This window comes from Mytilus californianus, unplaced genomic scaffold (genome assembly GCF_021869535.1).
Source record: "Mytilus californianus isolate M0D057914Y unplaced genomic scaffold, xbMytCali1.0.p SCAF_4, whole genome shotgun sequence".
Lineage (NCBI taxonomy): Eukaryota > Metazoa > Mollusca > Bivalvia > Mytilida > Mytilidae > Mytilus > Mytilus californianus.
In genome coordinates this window covers 103,727,549-103,751,480 of record NW_026262690.1, presented here as the reverse complement: position 1 = coordinate 103,751,480, position 23,932 = coordinate 103,727,549, and the positions used below count along the sequence as shown (strand labels likewise).

The window sequence follows — 23,932 nt, the reverse complement described above, 5'->3', positions numbered from 1 at the left end:
AAATGAGTCTATGTAGTCAGAAAAATTTAAAGATTCGCTTGTGAACAAATTCGTAATTTTACATTTACTGTACACGATGAAATAACAGAGCTGTATATCTGTAGTTTTTACAATCAAGATAGTAGTAAAAGTAAACAGAAGTCGAATTCTACACCTAAACGTAACAATACTCGAATGAAGGAATATACTCATCAAGTTGATATTTTTTTTTCTGGAATCATACCGAGATGTATTGATCGGATTGTTTAACTGAAATTACTAGTAATAGAATACCGAGTGAAGGGTACCGACAAATACATCAGATATAATGCCGGAAACTGAAGATAACCCAACAGTTGGAAAGTTTCAAAATATACTATTTGATGAATTTTTATATTTGCTGAAAATTCCTAAAACAATTTACTGACAATTATAATCTTATGAAATTGCATTTCTTGTTTAATTAAAAATTATCCAATCCCACTATTATTGAAAAACGTCTCCCTCTACAAAAAACTTTTCAGCGAGATAAATTTATAGCTACATTGTATACCTGCATCAATACAAACGAGAGGCTCATGTATTTTCTTCTTTTGGTATTAAACATATCTGTTAATTATTTAAGATATCAAATAACATGACTCGACTATCAAGTTTTATGTTCGAAAAAAATGCAAATTCTTTTTTGAAGAATGTGTTATTCAATTGGGGAACTAAATGATGTTCTTTTACAGTGCAGTTATTATCCTCAATTTTGTCAGCCGATAATCAGTGTTTACTTTTATGCATATTGTTTGCAATTGTACTCGTCACACAATTGACCGATAAAAGCTCAATTGAATAAAATAGATTGAAAAACACTACAAATAAATGTAAACAAGGATGAACTTGAGAAAATGTGATTGATAATCTACTCATAATAAATGTAATGCAGACGAAAATGAGTAAATTCCCAAATTTGTGCTGAAACAAAACCGGAGTTGTTCTGACATTTTGATTAAAAAAAAACAGAAGAGAAAATTTGATATTATGTTATATGATTCATAAGACGTTCGAAGTACTCAATTGAGATGACTGAGATATTAAACAGTGTTGACTGAGTATTTTCAAGATGTACGAACAACAAAACTGATGACTGGTGAAGTGAGTAAAGGAATGAATACTGCAGATGGTAGAAAATGCTAACAATTGAGAGAGAAAAATGTTAAAGATGTTGATAGTAAATCGAAATTTGTTTATTTCCCTAGATAATTTGTATGAATTTGTGAGAGTGTGTGAAAAGGTCTTCACTGAATAAAGATATCTTTTTGTAAAGTTATTTTCTAGTCTTATTATAGCTGCATAATAACGACATATTAATATTTGATATTTGATACTTTGAATGTTATTTGCGAGGTGGATAGGAATCTAGCGCAATTCATATTTTCGTTTGTATCAATTTTTGTCCTCTGTCGTACACCGTGCAAACCCTTCACACTTTTGTATTCTTTGTTATAATGACTTGATGTTTTTTTTCTTTCTTCTGAAGATGGTGTATAATATTAAAAACGATATATTGAAATTTGTGCAATAAATTTTGTCAAGAAAAAAAAATAGCACGAACCTCTAAATCTCAGGGTTGTGGATTTGAGTCCCTCATTGCACGATTTCAAAATGTTTTGTTGTATAGCTATCATATATATTTGGAAACTACGAGTGCATTTCTTTCTAACACAAACGATGCAAACGGCTAAGCGCGCTCATGTTTTGATCATTTGTTTCTAACATACGTTTGCAAAGTTTACATAAACTTTGACAAACTATGCACTCGCTAAAAGTGCGTCTACAGTTTGTCGTTCATCGTTTGTTAGTACGAACGCTACATTTGTTTCTAACTTCAACCTTGAATTTAAGTAAAATTATAAGAAAACAATGGAACAATCTGCAAAAAGACAAACAATGCAGTGAAATCTTCGCCCTAGTGCCTATCATATCGTATAAACGTAACAAAAATATAAAAGAATAACTTGCTAAATCAAGGCAATAGTTGGGAGACTTTTGAAAAGGGACCAATGCTTTAACAGTCTAAGCAAAAAATCTTAATTATAGGCAACAAACTTTCATACATATGAAATAGAAAAAACGGTGTAAAGTCTTGAGATTTATTACTATGTTGGTTGAAGGAACCGCATTTAATTATAGCCGCGTAATAAGTCTGTTTACCAACAACATGTGCATGCATTATTGGAAGTTCAAAACAGGGTCAGTAAACACTGATTAAACGATGTATTTGTTTCTACTTTTGTAGCGTTTAGCAAACGATAACAAACGCCACACAACGTTTACAAAATTTAGGTTAGAAAGAAATGCACTCTTCAAAATAAAAAAAAATAATATTAACATTCACGTTAACTGACTACTGTTTTGCAGTTTATCCCCGAATGTGTATTAGACATACATATAGATTTGATATACTGCAGTCTTTTCTATACAAGTTCACGATTTATTGTTGTTTGTTACACGGGTGCATTGTGAGGTTCTTACAATTACTGTCTGATATGGTAAGCAATTCAAAAATCAGTACACCTGATCGAATTCTGCATGCCATTTACATGTTTTGTATGAGCGTTTAATTGACTTCAGTTTTTCAACATAAAAAAAATGAAAACAACACGTAATCAATTTCATGCGTCCGAAGCGCTTTTCTGGATCTACCTTCACGAAAGATGAGTATTTGATCATAATTAAGTATACATACTTTAGTAATGCCGCTGACTTCGATACGCAAAAACGGAGCGATCTAAGTGATCGGCTAAAGATATTCCATCGTAATTCTGATTACAAAGCGCAATTTCTACTACGACAAAACTCGACCTCGCAATCAAGAAGTATGATCCGAAGTCAAACGCATTATTAGTTAGGCCAAACGGTCATAACAATACAAACTCGCAAAAAAGAACTTTTACATCAAAATCCAGGATAGTGTCATGTTTCTCTCTCTCACATGAATTATTTGCTCCTGGCGTATTCAGTCACGGTAACTCTCACATGAATAATTTTCTCCTGGTGTATTCAGTCACGGTAATGCAAACATATTTGGGTACAATATATTTAGGAGGGTTAGGTAGGTCTTCATGTCGGTATTCTTTAGTATTTAACGCCATTTTTCTCGAATCTTGATTTCTTTTGCCGGTTATTTGGCTGTTGTTCCTTTCTTGATATATCATCACCCATTTGTCTTTCTTCTTTTTTGGTTTTCCCATTTTTCACTGTTATATCTAAATTTTGACTGTATTCGCTATTTGTTGCCCATTAATCTCTATTTTGTAAACCTAATCCAGACTCTCATATAATGCATTATTACTTGAATTTAAAGATATTGTAACTTTTCAGCCTAGACAACAGTTTTGTTTTCAAATAACAAAGGAATGGACATGATAGTTATCAAAGGTACCAGGATTATAATTCAATACGCCAGACGCGCGTTTCGTCTACATAAGACTCATCAGTGACGCTCATATCAAAATAGTTATAAAGCCAAACAAGTACAAAGTTGAAGAGCATTGAGGACTCAAAGTTCCGAAACGTTGTGCCAAATACGGCTAAGGTAATCTATTCCTGGGATAAGAAAATCCTTATAGTTTTCCGAAAAATTCAAAGTTTTGTAACAGGAAATTTATAAAAATGACCATTTAATTGATATTCATGTCATGAAATAGTTGTTCATCTGTAGAATAGCGTTTAACTTTTAATCGTATAATCATCATATATATTTGGCAACTAAGAATTGAAGAAGAAAAAACAATTTAGTAACATACGCATTAACTGAACAATGGTTTTTTTTCAAATATTTATTAGGTGTACAAACCGAGACTTCGCGCCCTTTGTCACAAGACAACCTGATATCTCAACAAGATGTACATCACAACATACGTTAAACTTAAAACCAATTTTATCAAAATTTAAATGATGCTAGAAATAAAATTTGCAAACAAAAATCTATTCTAGTTTCAGACACCTTCAACAAGAATTTCAACAGAAAAATTTCTAGATCCGACCATAATATCTAAACTTGGCTTTTCTCACTGCTAATGCTCCATTCAACTGGTCAACACTTAAAAGAATCGGAAGGAAATGCTTTTTGTATGGGTCACATCACATTATAACAGCATAATTTATCAAATTGCAAACAAACTATCATATTAGAAAGCCCAAATAAAGGACAAAATCAAACATACAACAGAACTTTGTGCTTGTTTGGCTTTATAACTATTTTGATCTGAGTGTCACTGATGAGTCTTATGTAGACGAAACGCGCGTCTGGCGTATTAAATTATAATCCTGGTACCTTTGATAACTAATTATTGTCTTAGAGTGCCACCATAGAGTATCCATATATATATATAATGAAAAGAACATCCTAAACACTAAAAAACATCCAGGTCAGACAGCTCGATTGGAAAATCAAATATACTACTTAAACGAGAAAATAAGGAGTATAGGTACAGAAAATCTCAGAGTCATACCTAAGGTTAAAAACCAAACCTGTTTATTTACCCGAACTTCACATTTGATGTGCTGAGACAAATACAGTTGCCAAGTATTATAAGTTCTATTTATGAACGGTTAAAGTAACAACACCAACGGTACCAATTGAACTGCAGTATTTCAACAATATATGTCTCTTCAGTAATGTTTAAGACCAAAATATAAAATAAACCCAAACTTGTACAAACATTGAAGAGAGATTATAGCTTGCTGCATGTTTTCAACAGTGCGTCTTTCGAAAAGAATATGAAAACGTCTGATACACCTGAATAAAAATCACTGATCAGCTGATGAAATAAGACATCCTGCTGATGAAACCTGTCAAGAAACATAGTTTACTGCTATACTGTAACAAACCTTTTGGACGATCAAATAATAGTTACAGCACCCCTAAAACTCATTAATCTTTAATTTATGCCGAGGTTAAGGCTTGCATACTATATCATATTTCGGTCAATTAAACAAACAAGCAAGGCTATAGCTTGCTGCATACAACTTACTACAAAAGCACTTACATCTTTCTGAACCTAAGACTATTTAGTGTTTACCTAAAACTCATTCAATTGCAAACTCAAGAATACGGCTGTTAATATACAAGAAGCACGGATGTAGCTTGCCGCCAATTATAAATATAGCGTGTTCAGATTGTAAAAATATCGCAAATTTGCATACACGGCAAAATAGAAAGATTGGAACATGCTTTGTAAACTTGTCTCTAAGAAGAGGCTGTTTATAAACATCAAGCAATGCTATAGCTAAACAGCAAGCTAGAATATTGCTTGCAACCCTGAATTCACAAGTTGTCCAGATCGCCGTAATATCAACTTATAATATAATCTTTATTGCAAAATTACACCCATAAGGGTTCAAGCAATACAAACAATTATACATTTTAAATATGATAAATATTTACATACAATATAAATGCAAAATAAGATCTAGCCGCATCAGAATGTCTTTCTAGTACCTACAGTTGCCAATAAAGGGCTAGAAAGTCCTGAACTTGCCTTATAATTCATACCTTGAGGGTAAAACGCTAATAAATGATAAACATACGGCTTGACACACATATACCAGAATACGTAATCTGAATAGACATCAAGGTTAAACTTGCTTGATCACAGTGCCACTTACAGATTAACTTCTACGTACAGAAAGCAAGGTCTCAGCTTTTTCTCCTTAAACACATATTCTTGATTATCTAGCAATGCTAAAACTTGCTTCACCTGACGACAAGATGATCATGTCCACCCAAAAATGAAATACAGTTTACAAAATCACTTCGGACAAGCACAAGATCTAGAACCCAATTACACCCGATATCCCCAGAACAATATGATGTAGAAGGAAAAAATAGAGGATATAAACAGAATATATGTTATTTCAAAGAAGATCTACATATGTAACTGCAAACATATTAAGGTGACTTTTAAGCCTAGAAAAAAAAGAGAGATATCAAATTGGCATAAGAAGAATAAGAATATTTATTATTCCAATCAAGGGCCCTTGATGGGCAGCATAACATGTACACATAAAACAATACATCATGATTTGTAACAGAAAAACATTTTTATATATTAAAATGAAACATTAAAAAGTTCAGACAGATGTTATTATCTTCATTCTATAAAAATCACATACATTTAATTCCAGGCAGGATCAGAACTATAAAATCATTACAATTATCATTGTTATTACATACATTAATTAACATTTCGTCTAACATCTAGACATGTAATAATATAGCTCCCTAAATATTTAAGTATAGACAAATTTTCATTAGTAAATAACCAAACAAATTTTGCCTCATTTGAAAGATATATAAAATTGGCACAGATACAGTTTATCTCCTTGAAAAATATCTCCCTGTCATTATTGTATGCTGGACAACTAGTAATAAAATGTTGTTCATCTTCAACCAGATTTAGAGTACATTTCTTACAAAGCCTTTGGTCTCTTTCTATATATAAAGTTTTATACCTGTCTCTTTCTATTTTGAGATCATGTGCACTGATTCTGATTTTACATATGGCACTTCTCAATTGAAATATGGCATATATGTATTGACAGATTCACGAAATCAAAGCCTCACTTGTATGAAGGTCAATAAGTCATATACAAAGAAACCCTACCGATAATAGCATACAACGATAAAGCAAATATAGTATCATAGTCGAGTCCAAAATACATCATGTACAGAATGACACACAGAATGACCAGGTATAGGAAACACATAACTCAATAGGGGCCTCGGTGGCCGAGTGGTCTAAGTAGTTACTACTGTAATCACTAGCCAGTCAACACTGAGGTTGTGAGTTCGAAACCCGCTCGTGCGGGTGCACTCGACTCCAATCTTAATTGACTAGGAGTGTCAGTTTTCCTATCGAAGGTCTGTGGTTTTCTCCGGACACTCCGGCTTCCTCCACCAATAAAAACTGGCCGCCACGAAATAGCCCAAAAGCGGTGCTTAAAAGTGGCGTTAAAACACAAAACATCAATCAAATCATAACTCAATATAATGCTCCAGTCTAAACAAATATATTTAACAACAAACAGTATATTCACACCAAATAGAAGAGAAAAGGTCATTTTAGATAGATCAGGTCAATCAAAGGAACCAGCGGATCACAAGCAATTAGCGGAGGAGTCGAAGGAGTACTTCAAAACAATTTTTAGATTGTCACGCTTAACATTACTGAGGAAATAAAGGGTAACAAATGGTATTCAACAGAACCAAAAATACAGTAATGTGCCTGTAACAGAATTGGTTGTACGGGTATGAATAAGAAAGAAATATTGCCAGAATGTGACTATCGTATACTAATATCATGCTTTAATGATACATGTACTCTACTTGATGGGGAATATGCAAACAAAAAGTCTATCCTCATCGGTTCAACATCCTCGTTTTTTTCTAGTCTAAGATTTCTATCGTTAATAGTAAATGTTATGGCTCTCTTTGCGCACTATTTTCCTGTTATACCGACTCGTTTATTTGTAATTACTATCTGGAATTTTGTGGAGGTTTGATCACCAAGTTCTTATGTCAAGGTGGATTTCTTGCGTTCAGTTTCTTATTTTTATTTACTCTGAAGTTTCGTAAATCTGCCCCATTCATCCATCATTTTACAAGAAGTATATTTTCTAAGACGTCCGTAATAGTGAAAATATTCGGTCGTAGTGAATCCATTTCAATATCAATATCATTTTTGTATAACTATTTGTATAAAGCTTTATATTTCAGAATGTAGAAGACCTGGATGCTTCATATCTTGTATATAGATACCTTATGTTTTGAAGTTTCCGTCTGTCAGATGTCTGTTGTACTTGACCTCATATGGTTCAATGACTGCTTGAAAAAAAATAACATTGTTTGTCAAGTGAAATACTCGCTTATTATGAGTAATAGGGTAACTATATTTGTTATATGGGTTCTTTGCAATGGCTACATGTCCGTCAGGTAGGGTTCACCTGACCTCGACCTCATTTCATGGATCAGTGATCAAGGTTATAGTTACGTGGTCAAGTCCGTATCTCAGATATTATAAGCATTATGTCAACTTTATCTGGTGTATAGAATGATTGTAAATTTATGTTTCTGACTGGCAGGTTTTTTTCTGACATTGACCTCAATTTCATGGTTCACTGGACAATTGTGTGGTGTGGTCTATTTCTCACATACTATAAGCAATAGGGCCACTATATTTGATGTGTGGAATGATTGTAAGGTGTACATGTCTGTTTGGTAGGGTTCATATGACCTTGACCTCATTGTCATAGTTCATTGGTCAATGATAAGTTTTCGCAATTTTGTCAGTTTTTCAGATACCATAAGCAAGAGGTCAACTGTATTTGGTGTATGGAAGGATTGTAAGTTGTAAGTGTCTGTGGCAGGGTTCATATGATCTTGAACTCATTTTCATGGTTCATTGGTTAATATTTAGATTTTCTGGTTTGATCTGTTTCCAGGTACTATCTAGTGATATGACCACTATATTAGGTGCAAAGAATGATTGTATGTCTGTACATGTCTGTCTGGTATGGTTCATTTGACGGTGACCTCATTTGCATAGAACATTGATAGTATTATGATTATGTGATACTTGTAGAAAAACCTTCATATTATAGACTTTCAACATGAATTAAATGATAAGTAAAGCAGGCGAGACATTTTAACGTGTGCACTCGTGCTGAAAATTTTCATACGAAATGAAATTAAGTGACCATTACATTTTAAGCTTGCTTCATTTAATTTTCAAAAACACAGCATTCATTTTGACATTTAGAATCTTAGAGTAAAACTTGAAGAACAAAACATCTGCGAAATATTGTCTAGTGAGATGAAAGCGTAATCATTCCAGGTAAAATCAATTGTTATACGTCATACAGTTGATGTTGGCATAATGAAGAAGTCGATTTCTGATTTTCAAAGTAGATACATTTCTTGTTCGTTCAATATTTATTAAATTTCAATGAATATTTATAAATCTGTATGATAGTATAATGATTTATTGTTATATTTAATATCTTTTATTCATATTTTCAAATTAATTAAATTCGTCTTTTAGCCAATATACGAATAGCATTGGCATGAATTAAACACCTACTGTAATTTTCTCATTATGCAGTGCTACACACAGGAACTGACAACTTCGGTCCAATCCAGTGGCAGTGATTTAACCGTACGATAGCTCGCAGTGCACAGGATATGAATATGCACGGAAGACCAAAAGCTTTAGAAGTCAAATACACTTAAGCTATCACAACCAAATCGGGTGTATATATATTGCTAATTGTTGGAATTGTCAAAAATTATTCGAAAGAAGTTATAAATAGCTTTGATTCAAACATAATTTTGGATTTGCTTCACGATGTCCTTTTATACAATTGCATTAATGCTCAAAAGTCAAAATCTGTCAAAACTGCGGTTTGGGGTTGTCTTCAGGTGTTTATAATTTGGTGACCTGTTTATAAATGAGATATTATATAGATAACACATAGCTGAGAGGGTGATAGAGTAGATTGTTACATCGAGAAAACATTGTAAACTGAGACGAAGCCAAGGTTGACAATGTCGTTTCGAGGGGCAACAATCTGCTCTATCACTCTCTCATCATGCAGATATGTGTTATTTAATTTATTATACTGAATGTTCTGTTTTACTGTCTATTAAATTTCAAATTCAAAGTAATAAACCGTATGTGTCGTCTTGTACATAACAATCATCCGTATTTATTAAAGCCCAAGCGTCTCCGTGAAGGGTAATAGAGTATTTGCCATGGGATAGTATTATACTTAATGTCAAAATGCCAGATTTTGATTGGTTAATACGAGGGAGACAATTCACTCTATCCCATGGCAAATAGTCTATTACTCTTCACGGAGACGCTTGCTCAGGTATGCGCTTTAATAAATGGGTTATATTACATATTAATACGCTGTCTCTTTTACTATTCCTTTACCTTTGTCAACTCAGAATTATACCAGTTTCAATCGCAGGGTGCTATTCATTTGAGATGTATAAGTACGCAGCCACGTTCATTTACTTACCCTCTGTCAAAATTAAATTTTTTTAATCATTATCAAACTACTATTTATTTGGGATGTGTAAATACGCAGCCTCTGTTGTAATTACTTTACCGTCGTCAAATTTGAAATTTGAGTATTATACCAGCCGTCTAATTACACCTTATATAAGAATGCCGGATTTTGATTGGTTGTTAGCCAGTGTATTTTTCGCATATTCTAACATTTTTTCCTCATTTCAAACGAATTTGCCTGTTTTTTCACCGCTGCCGGTGAATTTGCCTCAAATTCCCCTCTCTGTCGTGGTATTTGCATTTTGGATATTCCTTTTTTACCCTCGCGAGCCTGTTCCCGCCAAAATTATTCGGAACCTTTCTCACTTTATCCCGACAACATCGGTTAAGCACTATTGATTGGGTTAAACCGAAAACTGTCAGAAATATACATATAAAGAGGGGGAAAATGTCTATACAAATGAACGATTTAGTTATGAATAACAATGACGTTTACGCATATAGATACCATGCATGACGTTACGAAAAGACGGCACTTACGCATATAAGTAAATGTATAATTCCCGCGGTACTTCGATTTCCCTTCACAAGTACAGACAGTTTCAATCACAATCTATTCGGTGTAATTAAACAGATATATCATGTTAAGGAGGGGTATTTGCGAAAAGTACCAGTCTTGGGACCAAATTTCCCTCGTCTAGCGGCTTGGGAAATTTCACCGTCCCTTGACTGGTATTTTTCGCAAATACCCCTCCATAACATGATATATCTGTTCAAAATCGGTCAGTGCTGTTCATTGGGAATGTATTTCTACGCAGTCTTTGTTGTAATATCTTACCTTTCGTCACCTGTGAAATTTTAGAACTGTACCAGTTCATATCGCACATTACTATTTTGTTAGAAGCATATCTATGCTGTTTCTGTTGTAAATACCTAACCTACGACATTTTTGAAATTTTAGAATTGTACATGCGTTGTTGTGTTCGGTTTTAATTGTATAAAGTTAAAGATTGTTATAGTTAAACCAGAATAGATTGATATGAGTCATTTTACATCATAATCATACTAATGAAGGATATCTGTTATCCGAAATATTATAGATAATTACATTTAATGTTTCCTTTTTTTATTATTGGTGTTGTTTTGTACACTTTTTAGGCGTTTATATGTAGGGGCCAGCTGAGGACCACCTCCGGGTGCGGGATTTTCTCGCTGCATTGAAGACCCATTGGTGGCCTTCGGCTGTTGTCTGCTCTTTGGTCGGGTTGTTGACTCTTTGACATATTCCCCACTTCCATTCTCAATTTTATAGAGAGAGAGAGAGAGAGAGAGAGAGAGAGAGAGAGAGATATTCACAATTAAGAGACGCAAAAATATATTAAAATGTATTATAAAATATCAGCTGGAACTCATATAGTAAAGCTTTTTATGGAGATAATGAAAGTGTATGATGGTCAATTTAGAAACAGTAAACTCCCTTTGCATTTAAATTTTTGTTATTACGAAGAGTTACCGTTATTGTGCTACAGCTACAACTTCTAATTCTGTATTATGCTATTTTTCAGCATTAAAGTCTAGATTGCTGCGTAATATAAAGTCATCTTCATAATATGTTGGTAGTAGATCAACAAAATAACCCAATTTTTATTCGTATTTCAGAAATTTATTTTTTAAATTGATATTTTTGCATAATAATGAACACTTACAATTATGAGTCAATTATGTATGGCATCAACAAAAAATCAACTCAGAAGTGAAGTACCGTAAGGCGCAGTGACCATTTTGGTGCTTCTGTAACATTCATATACGACCAGTAAAAAATATGTTGGTGCTCGCGTGGTAACATTATACATGTATATTATGAACTTATTATTACACATGCTCCTGTGGCCTCATGCCTCCTGTTCTTCTCGTTTTGTTTTGTTTTGGGGTTTTTTCAGAGGAAAATGTTTATATTATATATAATCCTGCTTTGTTTTTATCTATAAAATGTTTTCTCGCAAATATCAATACCATCCTTCTAAGAGTTAGTTTAGGATGGGAATATTTTAGCACCAGTTTACCTGCTTAAAATTTGTGATTAATTGGAGAAGAAAAATCAATTTCTCTAATGAAGTGTTTGAGTATTTATTTCTTTAAATACATATTTTTATAATATATGTATTAAACCTTGTATGTATTTATGCATAACAGATTTGATTTGTGATCATGGCTACATGGTCCATAATTTCGGATCGTGTAGGGTATATTTAAATTATTTGGTTTTTATTAAATACGACTTAAGAATCCTTGAATAGCATATTGATATTATTCGCAACAAAATGTCGTGGTAAATTGTTGAATTCAACTCAGAAACATTGACTAGCGGCTATGATTTTCCTTACGACAGCTGATTTTTTTCCCTTTTCTTTTTAAATTGAGTTCCAGCAAGGATTTATATATACCAGAAGTCCATTACTATTGGGCCCAAGTAATGGACTTCTGTTACTATATATTAAACATCCTTTAAAGGGGGTCCCAGCTTAGCTAGATTTGATCAGATTTCAGTTATCATTTTCGGGGTTTCAACCTTTTCCCTTTGCAAATATTTTATTCAACCAAGAAAAAAAATCACAAAGATTTAAGATGTTTTATATGTTTTGAGCTAAACTAACACTTTTCTCTCTTTTATAACTTGGCACCGATGACCTAATATTTTATAATATATGCCACTACTTGTGAAACAACCAATCACATCAGCTGTTTTAATACACTCATTGAGAAGGAAGTAGAGCTGTTCCAATTGATACCCCATTTTTTTACGTTTTGAATATATCACTTTTTATCGAAGAATCAGAAAACCAATATTTCCATTTGTCTTTCATTGTTCGCTTTTTATCTTTTGGTGATCAAATTAAAAATGACATATCAATTCTGATTGTTTTGACAGCTCCTAGTGGCTATTTATGTACATATTGCCGGGGGAGTTCAACGGAACAGCAGACTGGTAAACAGATATGGAAGATGATCATCACAACTGAGTAACGGGATAATGATTCGGCTTAAAATGTGGATTACTACATAAAAATTCAAATTAATGGATAAATAATCAGTGATTTTCTTTATGTTTTAATATTATTATTGTGTACTTTTTGTTCTAATGTAAGGTGTATATACAGAAATCTTTTGTTTTTGTCGGAAAAAATATAATGGCCGCCAAACTGACAGTAAATCAAGGGTTGTGTTGGTGTGTACTGACGTTTTTTATCGCGTGTGCTAATTGTTTGAACAGTTTACCGTGTATTGAGGTGAAAAGAGCCTACACAGAAAAAGGAGGAAATGAAAATGAAGTTCCCATTCAGGCGATTTCAGGTACTAAACACGTGTTTTCATTCATTCATTCCACAAAAATTAACATCAACAGCATTGCCAAAATTTACACTCACAAAGACCAGATCTTAAACTAAGTAAACAAATTGTCGACAAGTATCATACATCACAAACCAATGTATTGCTTTATAACACTTAAATTTCTCTATTTTTAATTTCCTTATTTACTAATTTAGTACATAAAAACAAATATATGTCATTATGTGAGGTAAGTATTTACCATATATACAAATAAAATTTAATAAGTCTTCACTGAGACCTTACCATTTACAGGTCTTAACATTAAAATATTTGAAATTTTTTTAACAACTATATGCTCTGTGGTAAGTCTACAATTAGAATTGAAGAAATGTTTCCCCTACAGCAAACTTTTTTTTACATGAAAGCGTATACTGTTTAATGTTAATCCTCTTTATGTGTCTCAAGATATGATTTAAAGTCTGAAAGGAAATGGCCAAAATGTTATCTTCCCAGGGAGGGCAATTATGTCTTATTTTAGGATGGGTTAACAAGTATGAAACGACCTGGTTTTCCAGTTGATCAAAAGTTGGTGTTATAATGCCTCATTCCATTAAGTGTCAGTTATTACATCATTAGTTTAAGATTGTCAGTATATTTTTTTCAAAAAAAGTTTTAAACTTTCAGTTTTAGATAAAATTATGAAAAAATATTATTGGTACTTTTTGCATTTTATTTTGACCAGACCTTCAAAAATTTCTATAATAAATTGTGAAGTTCCTCCATAATGTAGAACTTGATAATTTTGGTGAGTCCACACCTTCGCTAGCCAAGGGTTACGATCCAGAGGAAAGTACTGGATCGTAACCCTTGGCTATGGAAGATGGTGAGTCCATTGCCAGTATAGACAATTTGAATGGATCTCTAAATGTGCATTGTTCGTGCATGTTTAAAATGATAACACAAGTTGTACAGAATGCACAAACATGTAATTAGTTACATTCTTGTTAAATTGAGCCTTGGCTTTTATCTTGCTAATTTGAGTATTGGTTATAATGTAAAGCCATTTTATTACTAGTGACCATTTAAGTTGGACAGGTACAAATTATAGTATTAATCACTTTAACAATAAAGTACAATAAAAGTTCAGTAATCAGCACATAAAATTTCCATGAAAAAGTGAGTAAATCAACAACATCAAACACTACCCCAGTGTTGTTTACCCCTGGCTAGATCGTAAATCATTTTCTTACTACATGTAAATTTGTCTATTGGTCTATACATTTAGCTAGATAATGACCCATTGTGTTTAATCTGAAGGAATTTTAAAGTATTTATGAAATTTATGAATTTTGATATACATGGGTACATATCTGCTGCATGTGCAAGAGTATTTTTGTAAGTTGAGATGAACATAAATTTCAATATGTACATGTACATGCAGAAGAACTTTTTACTTGAGGAAACCATATCATACATGTACACCTCCCATAATTTAAAGTGTTTTTTACACATTCCACAGTTTTTAAATTGTTTATTCATGTATATAATTGATATTAGTTTCTAAATTACCAAACCGTTTGAGAGTACATTGTACATGTCTGACAAAACCAATTGAAAACTTTTTGTTCCTACAATGTATAGTTTAGACAGCTTTTGTGTGAAAAACATTTTTGCATAAATTGTTAGTATTTTGAATATAAACCTGATTACCAATGCAAATTTTCACATGATACAAATTTACATTTTGTATTTATTATCACCTGATATTGACAATATCATGGTCCTAGCTTGTTATCATTGACTAAAGTGATGGTGTAAAAAAATGTAACACTTCTATTGTGAACCTTTTACGGGACACACTGGATTGTATAATACATGTGATAATTACAGGTCACATATCTGACAGGTTTAATTTACTTAAAGCACCTGCTGTTATGAACTGAAGTGGACATCAGATCACCCTGTAAAACTTCCCTTTGTCATTAAGGCAAAGAAATAAATTTGTTTCTCATCCCAAAACATGCCACATCAACCATTTTATTGTAAGAAATTGACAAAATCATGAAATTAATTTCTCTATGTTCTGATACTTTTCTCATATAACAAATGAAGCTAACTCAATGAAATAGTTCAAAGTGTTTTTAATATGTATATTTAGAAATATTAGATCAATATGGTTTCTTAGTTTATGTCATGCTTGGTAGTCTGTGGTGCACCCCACTGAATTTATATATCTCAAGGGAGGGGAGGTTACAAAATTTAAAAACAAACATAGTGGATTCATTGTAATATTATGTATATATTTAATGGAAGAAAAACACTTTTTTCATGCAAAGTAATGTTGTAACCTGCAATGTAGCTTTGTTCAACTTAAATAAACTTGATTGTACAAAATGTAAGTGAACTTCAAAGCTATTTACAGGTATGATGGATTTCGATTTAATATTTTTATACAACCGACCACAAATTTTTTGGATATATATGTATTATTCAACAAAATTCCTTCAGATAAAAACTTAGAAAGAATTGGGTTGGGTTACATGTCATGAACAGATACAATTATATTAATATGCAATGTGTTGAAAAGGAAGAATAATGCATCATTTTAATTTGTCGTCATTTGCTAAAGCATTTGAATGTCATATGATTTCATGTCTACATTTTTGTGACACCTTAGTATAAGTATGGATTTTCTTATGTTTTTTCCTTTGAAGTAAACAGTAAATTGTCAAATCTCGCACATTTAAGAATGCAATATTATTACAAGAACATACTAAAAGTCCTTATTTATACTAGATCAAAGCTGTAGCACTTAAAAAGAAGGATTAAGTCACTAAATATTTTTCTTAGTTTGACTTGTAAATTGTTTACCTGATTACCTTACAGTTATTTCAAATAATAAATTGATCCCATACTAAAAATTACCCCTGAGTGTCATGTGATCTACGATGACTTAAGGCTATTTACAGAAAAAACCTGTTAAATGGTATTACATGTAATTATGGTACATAGCTTTGTTCCAGATTTAGTAATTATTTTGTCACACTATGACTAGTGATTGTGAACTTGTCAAAATTCCCTGAAGGTGGATTATCCATAGATCCTTATCTATAGTATTTGACAGACCTCATGAGATGATCAGAAGACAAGATCTTCTTTTAACAATTTCTCATTTGCAGACAATTTTTCGCTTCACTAGCTGTAAAAAATTTAAAATCATTTTCTTTAGCAAAAAGGCATTTAAATGATTCCAGTTTACTTGTTGACCTGTTGTAAAACATTTAAATTTAACATTTTAAAGTTAAATTTGTGTCTAGTCTATTAAAATAAAGTTTATAGGTTTATTTTTTTGCCATTACTTAACAAGGTTGAGTGGAACAGAAGCATGCAAGTTGACATGAAATTCCTTATCCATAAATTAAACATTGTATCAGTATATATACCAGATATACTTTACTGAACATGCTGAAGGGCAGCACAACAGTTTTTTTATTGGTATTTTTTTCTATGTACACAGAGGTTACATTTTGGCAGTTTTAATGATTTAAAATGGCGAGAGGAACCTTTTTTTCTGGTCATACAAAAGAAGTTAATTAGTTTGAACAAACAAAAGTTACAATAGTCAAATTTTGAATCATATAAATAAATGAAATAATTTTCATTGTTTTGAAGATAAATTATCAGTTTATAACCTCTGAGATCAGAAATTGATAGAAATGTCAGAATTTATATTTTGATCAGTAAAACTTATCAGGTGTCTAAAGATTAGCCATAGGCATTGATTGATGAAGATACATGTATATTTGGTCAATCAATTTGTTAATTGTAAAGTAATTAGAACCTTATCAAAAATGTGTGATTGTTAATTGCAAGTAAATAATCCTGTTACTTTTTGTATATTGTTACAACACGGTACTTTGTATGTTGTATATCACTCAGGTAGAGAGTTTCCGTGGTGTAATAATTCATGTTTCAGATCTGCATAATTGTGAAAAAGAACGACAATTAATTACATGTACATTAACTGCTGGTATGCACTTTTCAAATGGGATGCATTTTTTCATTAGACATGTAATGCATTCCTTAAGAAAAATATTCATAATGATAAATTAATTATGACAAAGTATGCAGAATTTTAATTAATAATTTTACTGGCCATGGATTGTCCTGTTTTTATGGTGAAAATTAGAAAGAAAGTGAAGAATTTGGCTTTAGGTTAAAATAGTAATTTCAAACTAATATGAAAAGGGGAAATGGGTGTGGTATTTCCTGCGCTCTAATATTGAAACCTGGGTTTTTGTTGTGTCTAAATTCTTCCTGACTTGTGTCTCATATTTATTTACAATTATTGAAATGTGTATTACTTATCTATTGTATATCTTGAATCATTTTGCTTTACATTGTTATTGAATAAATTTCTAGCTGCACTCTTGCATTGTTTAAGCATTAATAAAAATTTACAGTCACTTGCATATCTGTATGTACATGAACATGTATTAATTTGTCTTATTCAATATCAGACATTTTCATTGAGATCCCATCATACCTGAAGAATATTCACAAAAATCCAAATCTTTTCCATTATGATTTTCATCATTTGTACAAACTGGAAAACTTAAGACTGACCTTATTGTGAACACTAATCCAGAATTCAATATTAAAAAAAAAGAAATGGTCTGTATAATTGTAGCTGAAGTTGTTGACATATATACTATAATGTGATTTCAGGAGACCATTTAGAGGTGTGTCCACGTGGAGATGGGTACACATGTTGTACAAGAGACATGGAAATTAAATTACGTGAATTAAGTGCCAAGGAATATGATAGTTTAGTAGACCAGTCATTTAGATATGTACAGAGTACTTTTGTATCAAGAACAAGAAAATTTGATGGTAAGTTCTTGGTTTTTTGTTGTTGTTTTTTCTAGGCAATTGCATGAGAAAGATACAAATGTAACCGTCATATATATAAAAAGAAAATGCTTGTAGAAAACTTATAAAAATTGAATACTTGAATCATTTCTGAATCCTCTTGCCTTTGTTAAACAAACGTTTCCGTGATCTTTGTTCAATGATTGAAAAAAAATGAGAGGTTCAAAATCCTTTGAACATGGTTTTGATATGGATTAATCTTTGAAATGAACATTTAAATCATTTCTGAATTCTTGCTTTTTTCACAGACTTCTTCCTGATCTTTTGTTGAATGATTGACAAAATCTTTATTCTGATGTCAGATTTAAGCATCAGACATTCAGACTTTCCACTTCATTAACTATTGATGGAGAAAATGCTGACCCTATCAGAAAACAGTTCATACATTGTACTATACCAGCCTTCAACCAGTCTGTTTCTCATCTTTATTTTTAATTTGCATAGATCTAGAAAATCCTAACATTAACAAGCATCAGTTTTAGATATTGATTTAAAGTAGATGTGAGGTACTCTTCCATGAATCAGCAGCAAACAACATTTAGAGGTCAATACATGTATATGTGTATATGTATAATTTTTTAATTTAGACAAATGTCTGTCAAGAAAACAAATTGTCCTGAGTCTAAGATATACACATGTATGTATATTGGAAATTTTCACTTACATCTAGATGGGGGTTGCTCAATCGTCCCCCTTTTATTATATTGCAGCCTACTTGATAGTACATTAAACAATGGTCACTCATTTTTCAACCAATTTTCTGGCTTCTTGCAAGAAGGCAATTCTATTTAAATTGTATAAACAAGTAACTGTTGAGCTCCAAATTGCCAACTATTGTAGTTCTAATGTAAATGTTTCTCCATTCTTAATTGCTCAGAAACAATGTAAACAGAACTGATATATTACAAGAAAAGTACAACAAAATGTATTTTATTTGCTTGTATACATAAAAGAAACTGTCAACCAATTTTCAACTTATTCTGCTCAATCATATTTACACTGAATTAACCTAGGAAATCTTTACCCAGCTATATAGCTAACAGAGACATATAATACTGTGTTAATCCCTTGGAAACTTTTCTTTACATTTTTCAGTAGAATGTGAAAATCTGAACCCAGTTGAAGGTGATATGTTTCTCACTTTAATAACCTTTAGTCCTTATTATATAGAAAAATCTTTTGACTTTCTTTGTGTCTTATCTAATCAATAAAGGGTTTGTTTGATGTTGAAAGTGTTATTGAGGTCTGGTAATTAATAAGGTAGGTAAATAAATAATAGATCATGTCTTCATCAAAGATGCATATTTCTATAAGCCATGTTGACAAAAGGATTAGGATACCTAGCCATCTTTTGATTATCTGATATCCATTCTGAGAATGGAATAAAGATGTATCGAGGAAAAATCGTTGATTATCACCAATGTTGTCGCAAGTGAATTATCCTCACTTGTCTTCTGCTAATCAACTCCCAAGTCTGAGAAAAATAATCAGCTAAATGGTTTTGTGCAATACCAAACTGTTAATGGAAATCATTATGTCTGTTGGTAGGGTGGAAAACTAATTAACAGTCATATTGTATGAAACGAGGCCAAACTTTCTTACACCAGCATCATCTGTAGATTTCCCAATGCCAAAAAATCTGTAAATTTTCTTACGGTTTGGTGCCATTATGAAAAGACAGCCGTGGAAGACCCATGACAGAATTACTCCTTCCACATCTGTAACTGTAATCTGGCTGAGACGTGTAGACAGATAAATAAATGTAGTAATTAAGGAGAAATTTTTTGTTAAGTAAAGCTGTTACATTAGTAACTTATAGTAAATACCTATCGATTAGAAATCATGATATCATATAATGGTCATCTGTTACAATCACAAGTCAATAAAGGTGGACATTGTCTGAGTAATGTAATATTAATGATTAAAGAAATGACACTGGTTGACCATTGGATATTCAAAGGACTTCCGTAGAAACACTGCCATGGTTACATGTTCATTGATGAATTACTGAATCATTCATTTATTGAATAACTACATACATGTACAGTTTATCAACCAAATGTCAACAGGAGCATTATATGCCCTAAGTTGTACATTTGCATGTGTCCTTTCTTCCATAAACACTTATGTTCAATAATGGCATGGACACAAATGCAATATTGAGATTTGAGTAAATGCTGCATACTAATAATGCCATTGCAATTATAATATATGAATTTAAAATGTGATTTTTTATTTTTGTGAATCATATCAGTTTTTACAATATTTTTTTTTATTTAAAGTATATTATTAACCAAAGAAAGTATATAGGACTATTTTATTTAACAGAGATGAAGTGTACAGGACTAAAATGTATCTTAATTTCAAAACGTTCAAAAAAAAAATGTTGCATAACTCTTTGTTAAAAAATACTTTGGAATGTTCAGCCATTTTCCATTGATAAAATAATTTTTCTTTGTGCACTATATATGAATTGTAAATGTGACCTGGAAACAGACACTTTTGTACATAAATTTGATATCTTAGTTATTTAAGGAGGATATCACTGCTGGGTACATTCTTCAACATATGTGTATTGCCTTTTTAAAATTCATTTTAATATTTATGAATTCCTAAATGAGAGTTGAGGATTTTCTTCGGTCGGACAATCCATCCATTGTATTAGCAGAAAAAGAGAATCTTAACCCCTGATTTCAATTTGTCATGCTTAAAGGTTTCCTATAAGTGGTAGGACAACCTTATATTATTTATGCAAATATGACAGAGCTTAAATGTATATATATTCTTCTAATTCAATAGGCAACTGGTATGCATTAGTATGCATTTATACAATGTACTGAGTTAATATATTACTTTCATAAAAATTTGAAACTTAGTTTGTGAGATGAAGAGAATAAATTATATGGCCAGATCAACTCGAATTTGATCTGCGTCATATATTTTGTTTGCTTTGAAAGCCTGTTACTCAAGTAATGCATTTTGATAGGCTATCTCAAATGATATCAAAACATGTTTTTATTGTAGCTGCCAGATCAAAATGTGCATCAGGTAGATCAATGAAACGTACATCAAAGTGCAAAATAAATCAAAGATGAACAATCTAAATATGTGAATGAAATTGAAATGAAAACATTCTGAATGCCTGAAGATAATAAAGATCATTGTTATTTGCACTTTAATAATGCTCAATAGGGATAAAAGTCTTCGAATTGCACTGGATGAAAGTATAATGTTCAAGATTGACAAGCTACTGTTGCCTTGCTTGGGGAGAAAGTGGTTCACAGATAAAAGCTTGGGGAGACTGTGGTACACAGATAAAAGCTAGCAAATACTCTCTTTTTTCTATTCAATAAAAAAAAATGAATAAAAGCTTTTAAGTCATTTTATTAGGACAGTTATAATGCATAGCTATTACTGTCTTTTATGTCTCAGGCTTTCAAGTTAATACCAGTAAAGAATCGAAGTTAAATGGTCAATTTAAGCATAAAAATGGATTCATATTACATTTATAACACCTCCACGTATCTTCTTTGCATCATTTCACAAAATGGTCTATTGTATAAGTACATTTCACTTTAAATACATGGGACAAGTCTTTAAAGTTGTGTCTGTGCTTAATTAGTAGAAATGTAAACCGGTAGTTGTTCAGTTACAGTACACTTTAGGTGATTCAGTTAAAACTCATCTTGCTGGTGTTTTAAAAATCAAATGACTGAAACGGGATGATTTTATGTGATAACTCTCTAATACACAAATGTGTAATATATATTGAATATACTTGTAAATAGTAGTTTTGAAACTGAATTTCCCACAGCCACCAGGATTCACTATTAAAACATCACTGCCATGAATGTTTTTAACTAATACCATCTTTGCACTGTACATCTGTGTTTTTATAAAGTTTGTCTTATAGAATATACATTTGGAATTAATTGGTTTATTTTTTTTTTCAGAATTTTTTACAGAATTATTACACAATGCCAAGAAAGACTTACATGAAATGTTTGTTAAGACATATGGGTTACTTTATAGAGAAAATGCAGAAATATTTACACAATTATTTGAAGATTTACTGAAGTATTATAAAGGAACAGACAAAAGCCTTACTTCAACATTAGACAAATTTTTCGAAAACTTATTGCGGCGAATGTTCCAGTTATTAAATGTTCAACATAAATTTGATGATGTTTATCTTAAGTGTGTGACTAGCAAAATGGACCAGTTGAAACCTTTTGGAGCTGTTCCTCAAAAATTATCCAGCCAAGTGAGGCGATCTTTTATTGCTGCAAGAACATTTGTGCAAGGTTTGGCCATTGGTAGAGATGTCATTCTAGAAGTTGCAAAGGTATTAAATTTTAAGAATAGAATATTATTGTTTACTCTGCTCATCAGTTTTGTACATGAATGTGATTTTTAAAACTAATCCAAAAAGGGGACGTGTAGACATTTTCTAAAGAGAGAACGTTTTATTGATTTAGATTATTGTTCTGAATTACAAAACCTTGGTAAAGAAATTGCCTGTATCATACATGTATGTATAAAATGATATAAAACATTTAACTCTTTTCCTCTTCACATCCAAATGAAAAAGTGAACATTAGATAAGACATTTTTCCATTAGGAAAAATAAATGTTAAAATTTTAAATTCTCATTTATAAAAAAACATGTAATTGGGAACTATGGGAGTGTGATGCCATGAACATGTTCAACGCAGTTTTAAGATATTTAATACAAAAACTTTATTTGAAGTATAATAGTAAAACTTGAAGGCTGTAAACTTCTGCAAACAAGTTCACCATGACCCCTGTGAAAGACAAACACTACTGTGTGCTGTTTTCTGTGATATGAAACAAGATTTCTCTGTTGCCAGCATAGGTTACAGTTCTCCTACATTTATTTACTTAAGCTAATACATACAATTGACTCCAGTTATCTCACTGTTTCATACAGGTATACACTAGAAAACAAATTTCTGTGGAGCTACAAACTTAGGGAAAATTGTTTGAAAATTTGGATATGGAAGAAATCAAAACATTGATATTACAGAAGAAAGTCTTTCCCCCCCAGAAATTCACAGTTTGTAGGGTTCTCAAGAAGATAAGTCCACACTGAAGTCCTAGACTCTGACATGCAAATCAAGCCACACTCACCACAGATGAGTCCACAGATGCATTCATATGAATTTCAACATGTCTTTGCCGAAGTTAGAACATTATTCTTTATTCCAAAGTTGATTGTTTTATTCTTTTTTTTTTGTCATGGTTGATACATTAGTAACTTAAATTAGAAACAAAGTTTTGATTTCGTTTTTTTATCAGCAAGTAAATGTAGCTAGATACAAATTTTTTAAGCCTGTTATTTTTGATGAGTTTTTATCTAAATGAAATCCATATTATATATTAGTACATGTATTGTTAAAATTGCTTTCTTTTGCTAATTAAAATGCTCTAAAAATTGATGTTGGTAGAACGAAAAAAAATTGTTTTTAGAATTTCAACCAGTCTCAACATTCCAAACATTCTGACATGCATCAACAGCAGTTTTTCAGAAATAGAGAAAACAAAACTTAAGATATGGACAAAAGGGGTTAGTTGGGTTAGCTCAAAACATGTGCACATGTTAT

The 23,932-nt window shown here is 31.7% G+C and overlaps 1 protein-coding gene across 1 annotated transcript in view; it reads left to right on the top strand.

Annotated features, from left to right (window-relative positions):
• Positions 1 to 12,989: 12,989 nt before the first annotated feature.
• The window catches only part of LOC127738933 (glypican-6-like), a 42,965-nt gene continuing 32,022 nt past the window's right edge, over positions 12,990 to 23,932 (top strand). Inside the window, exons 1-3 of the mRNA XM_052250430.1 lie at positions 12,990 to 13,397; positions 18,105 to 18,269; positions 22,262 to 22,653. Coding sequence (XP_052106390.1) covers positions 13,235 to 13,397; positions 18,105 to 18,269; positions 22,262 to 22,653 — 720 coding nt within the window. The 5' untranslated portion in view covers positions 12,990 to 13,234. The remainder of the gene's footprint in view (positions 13,398 to 18,104; positions 18,270 to 22,261; positions 22,654 to 23,932) is intronic.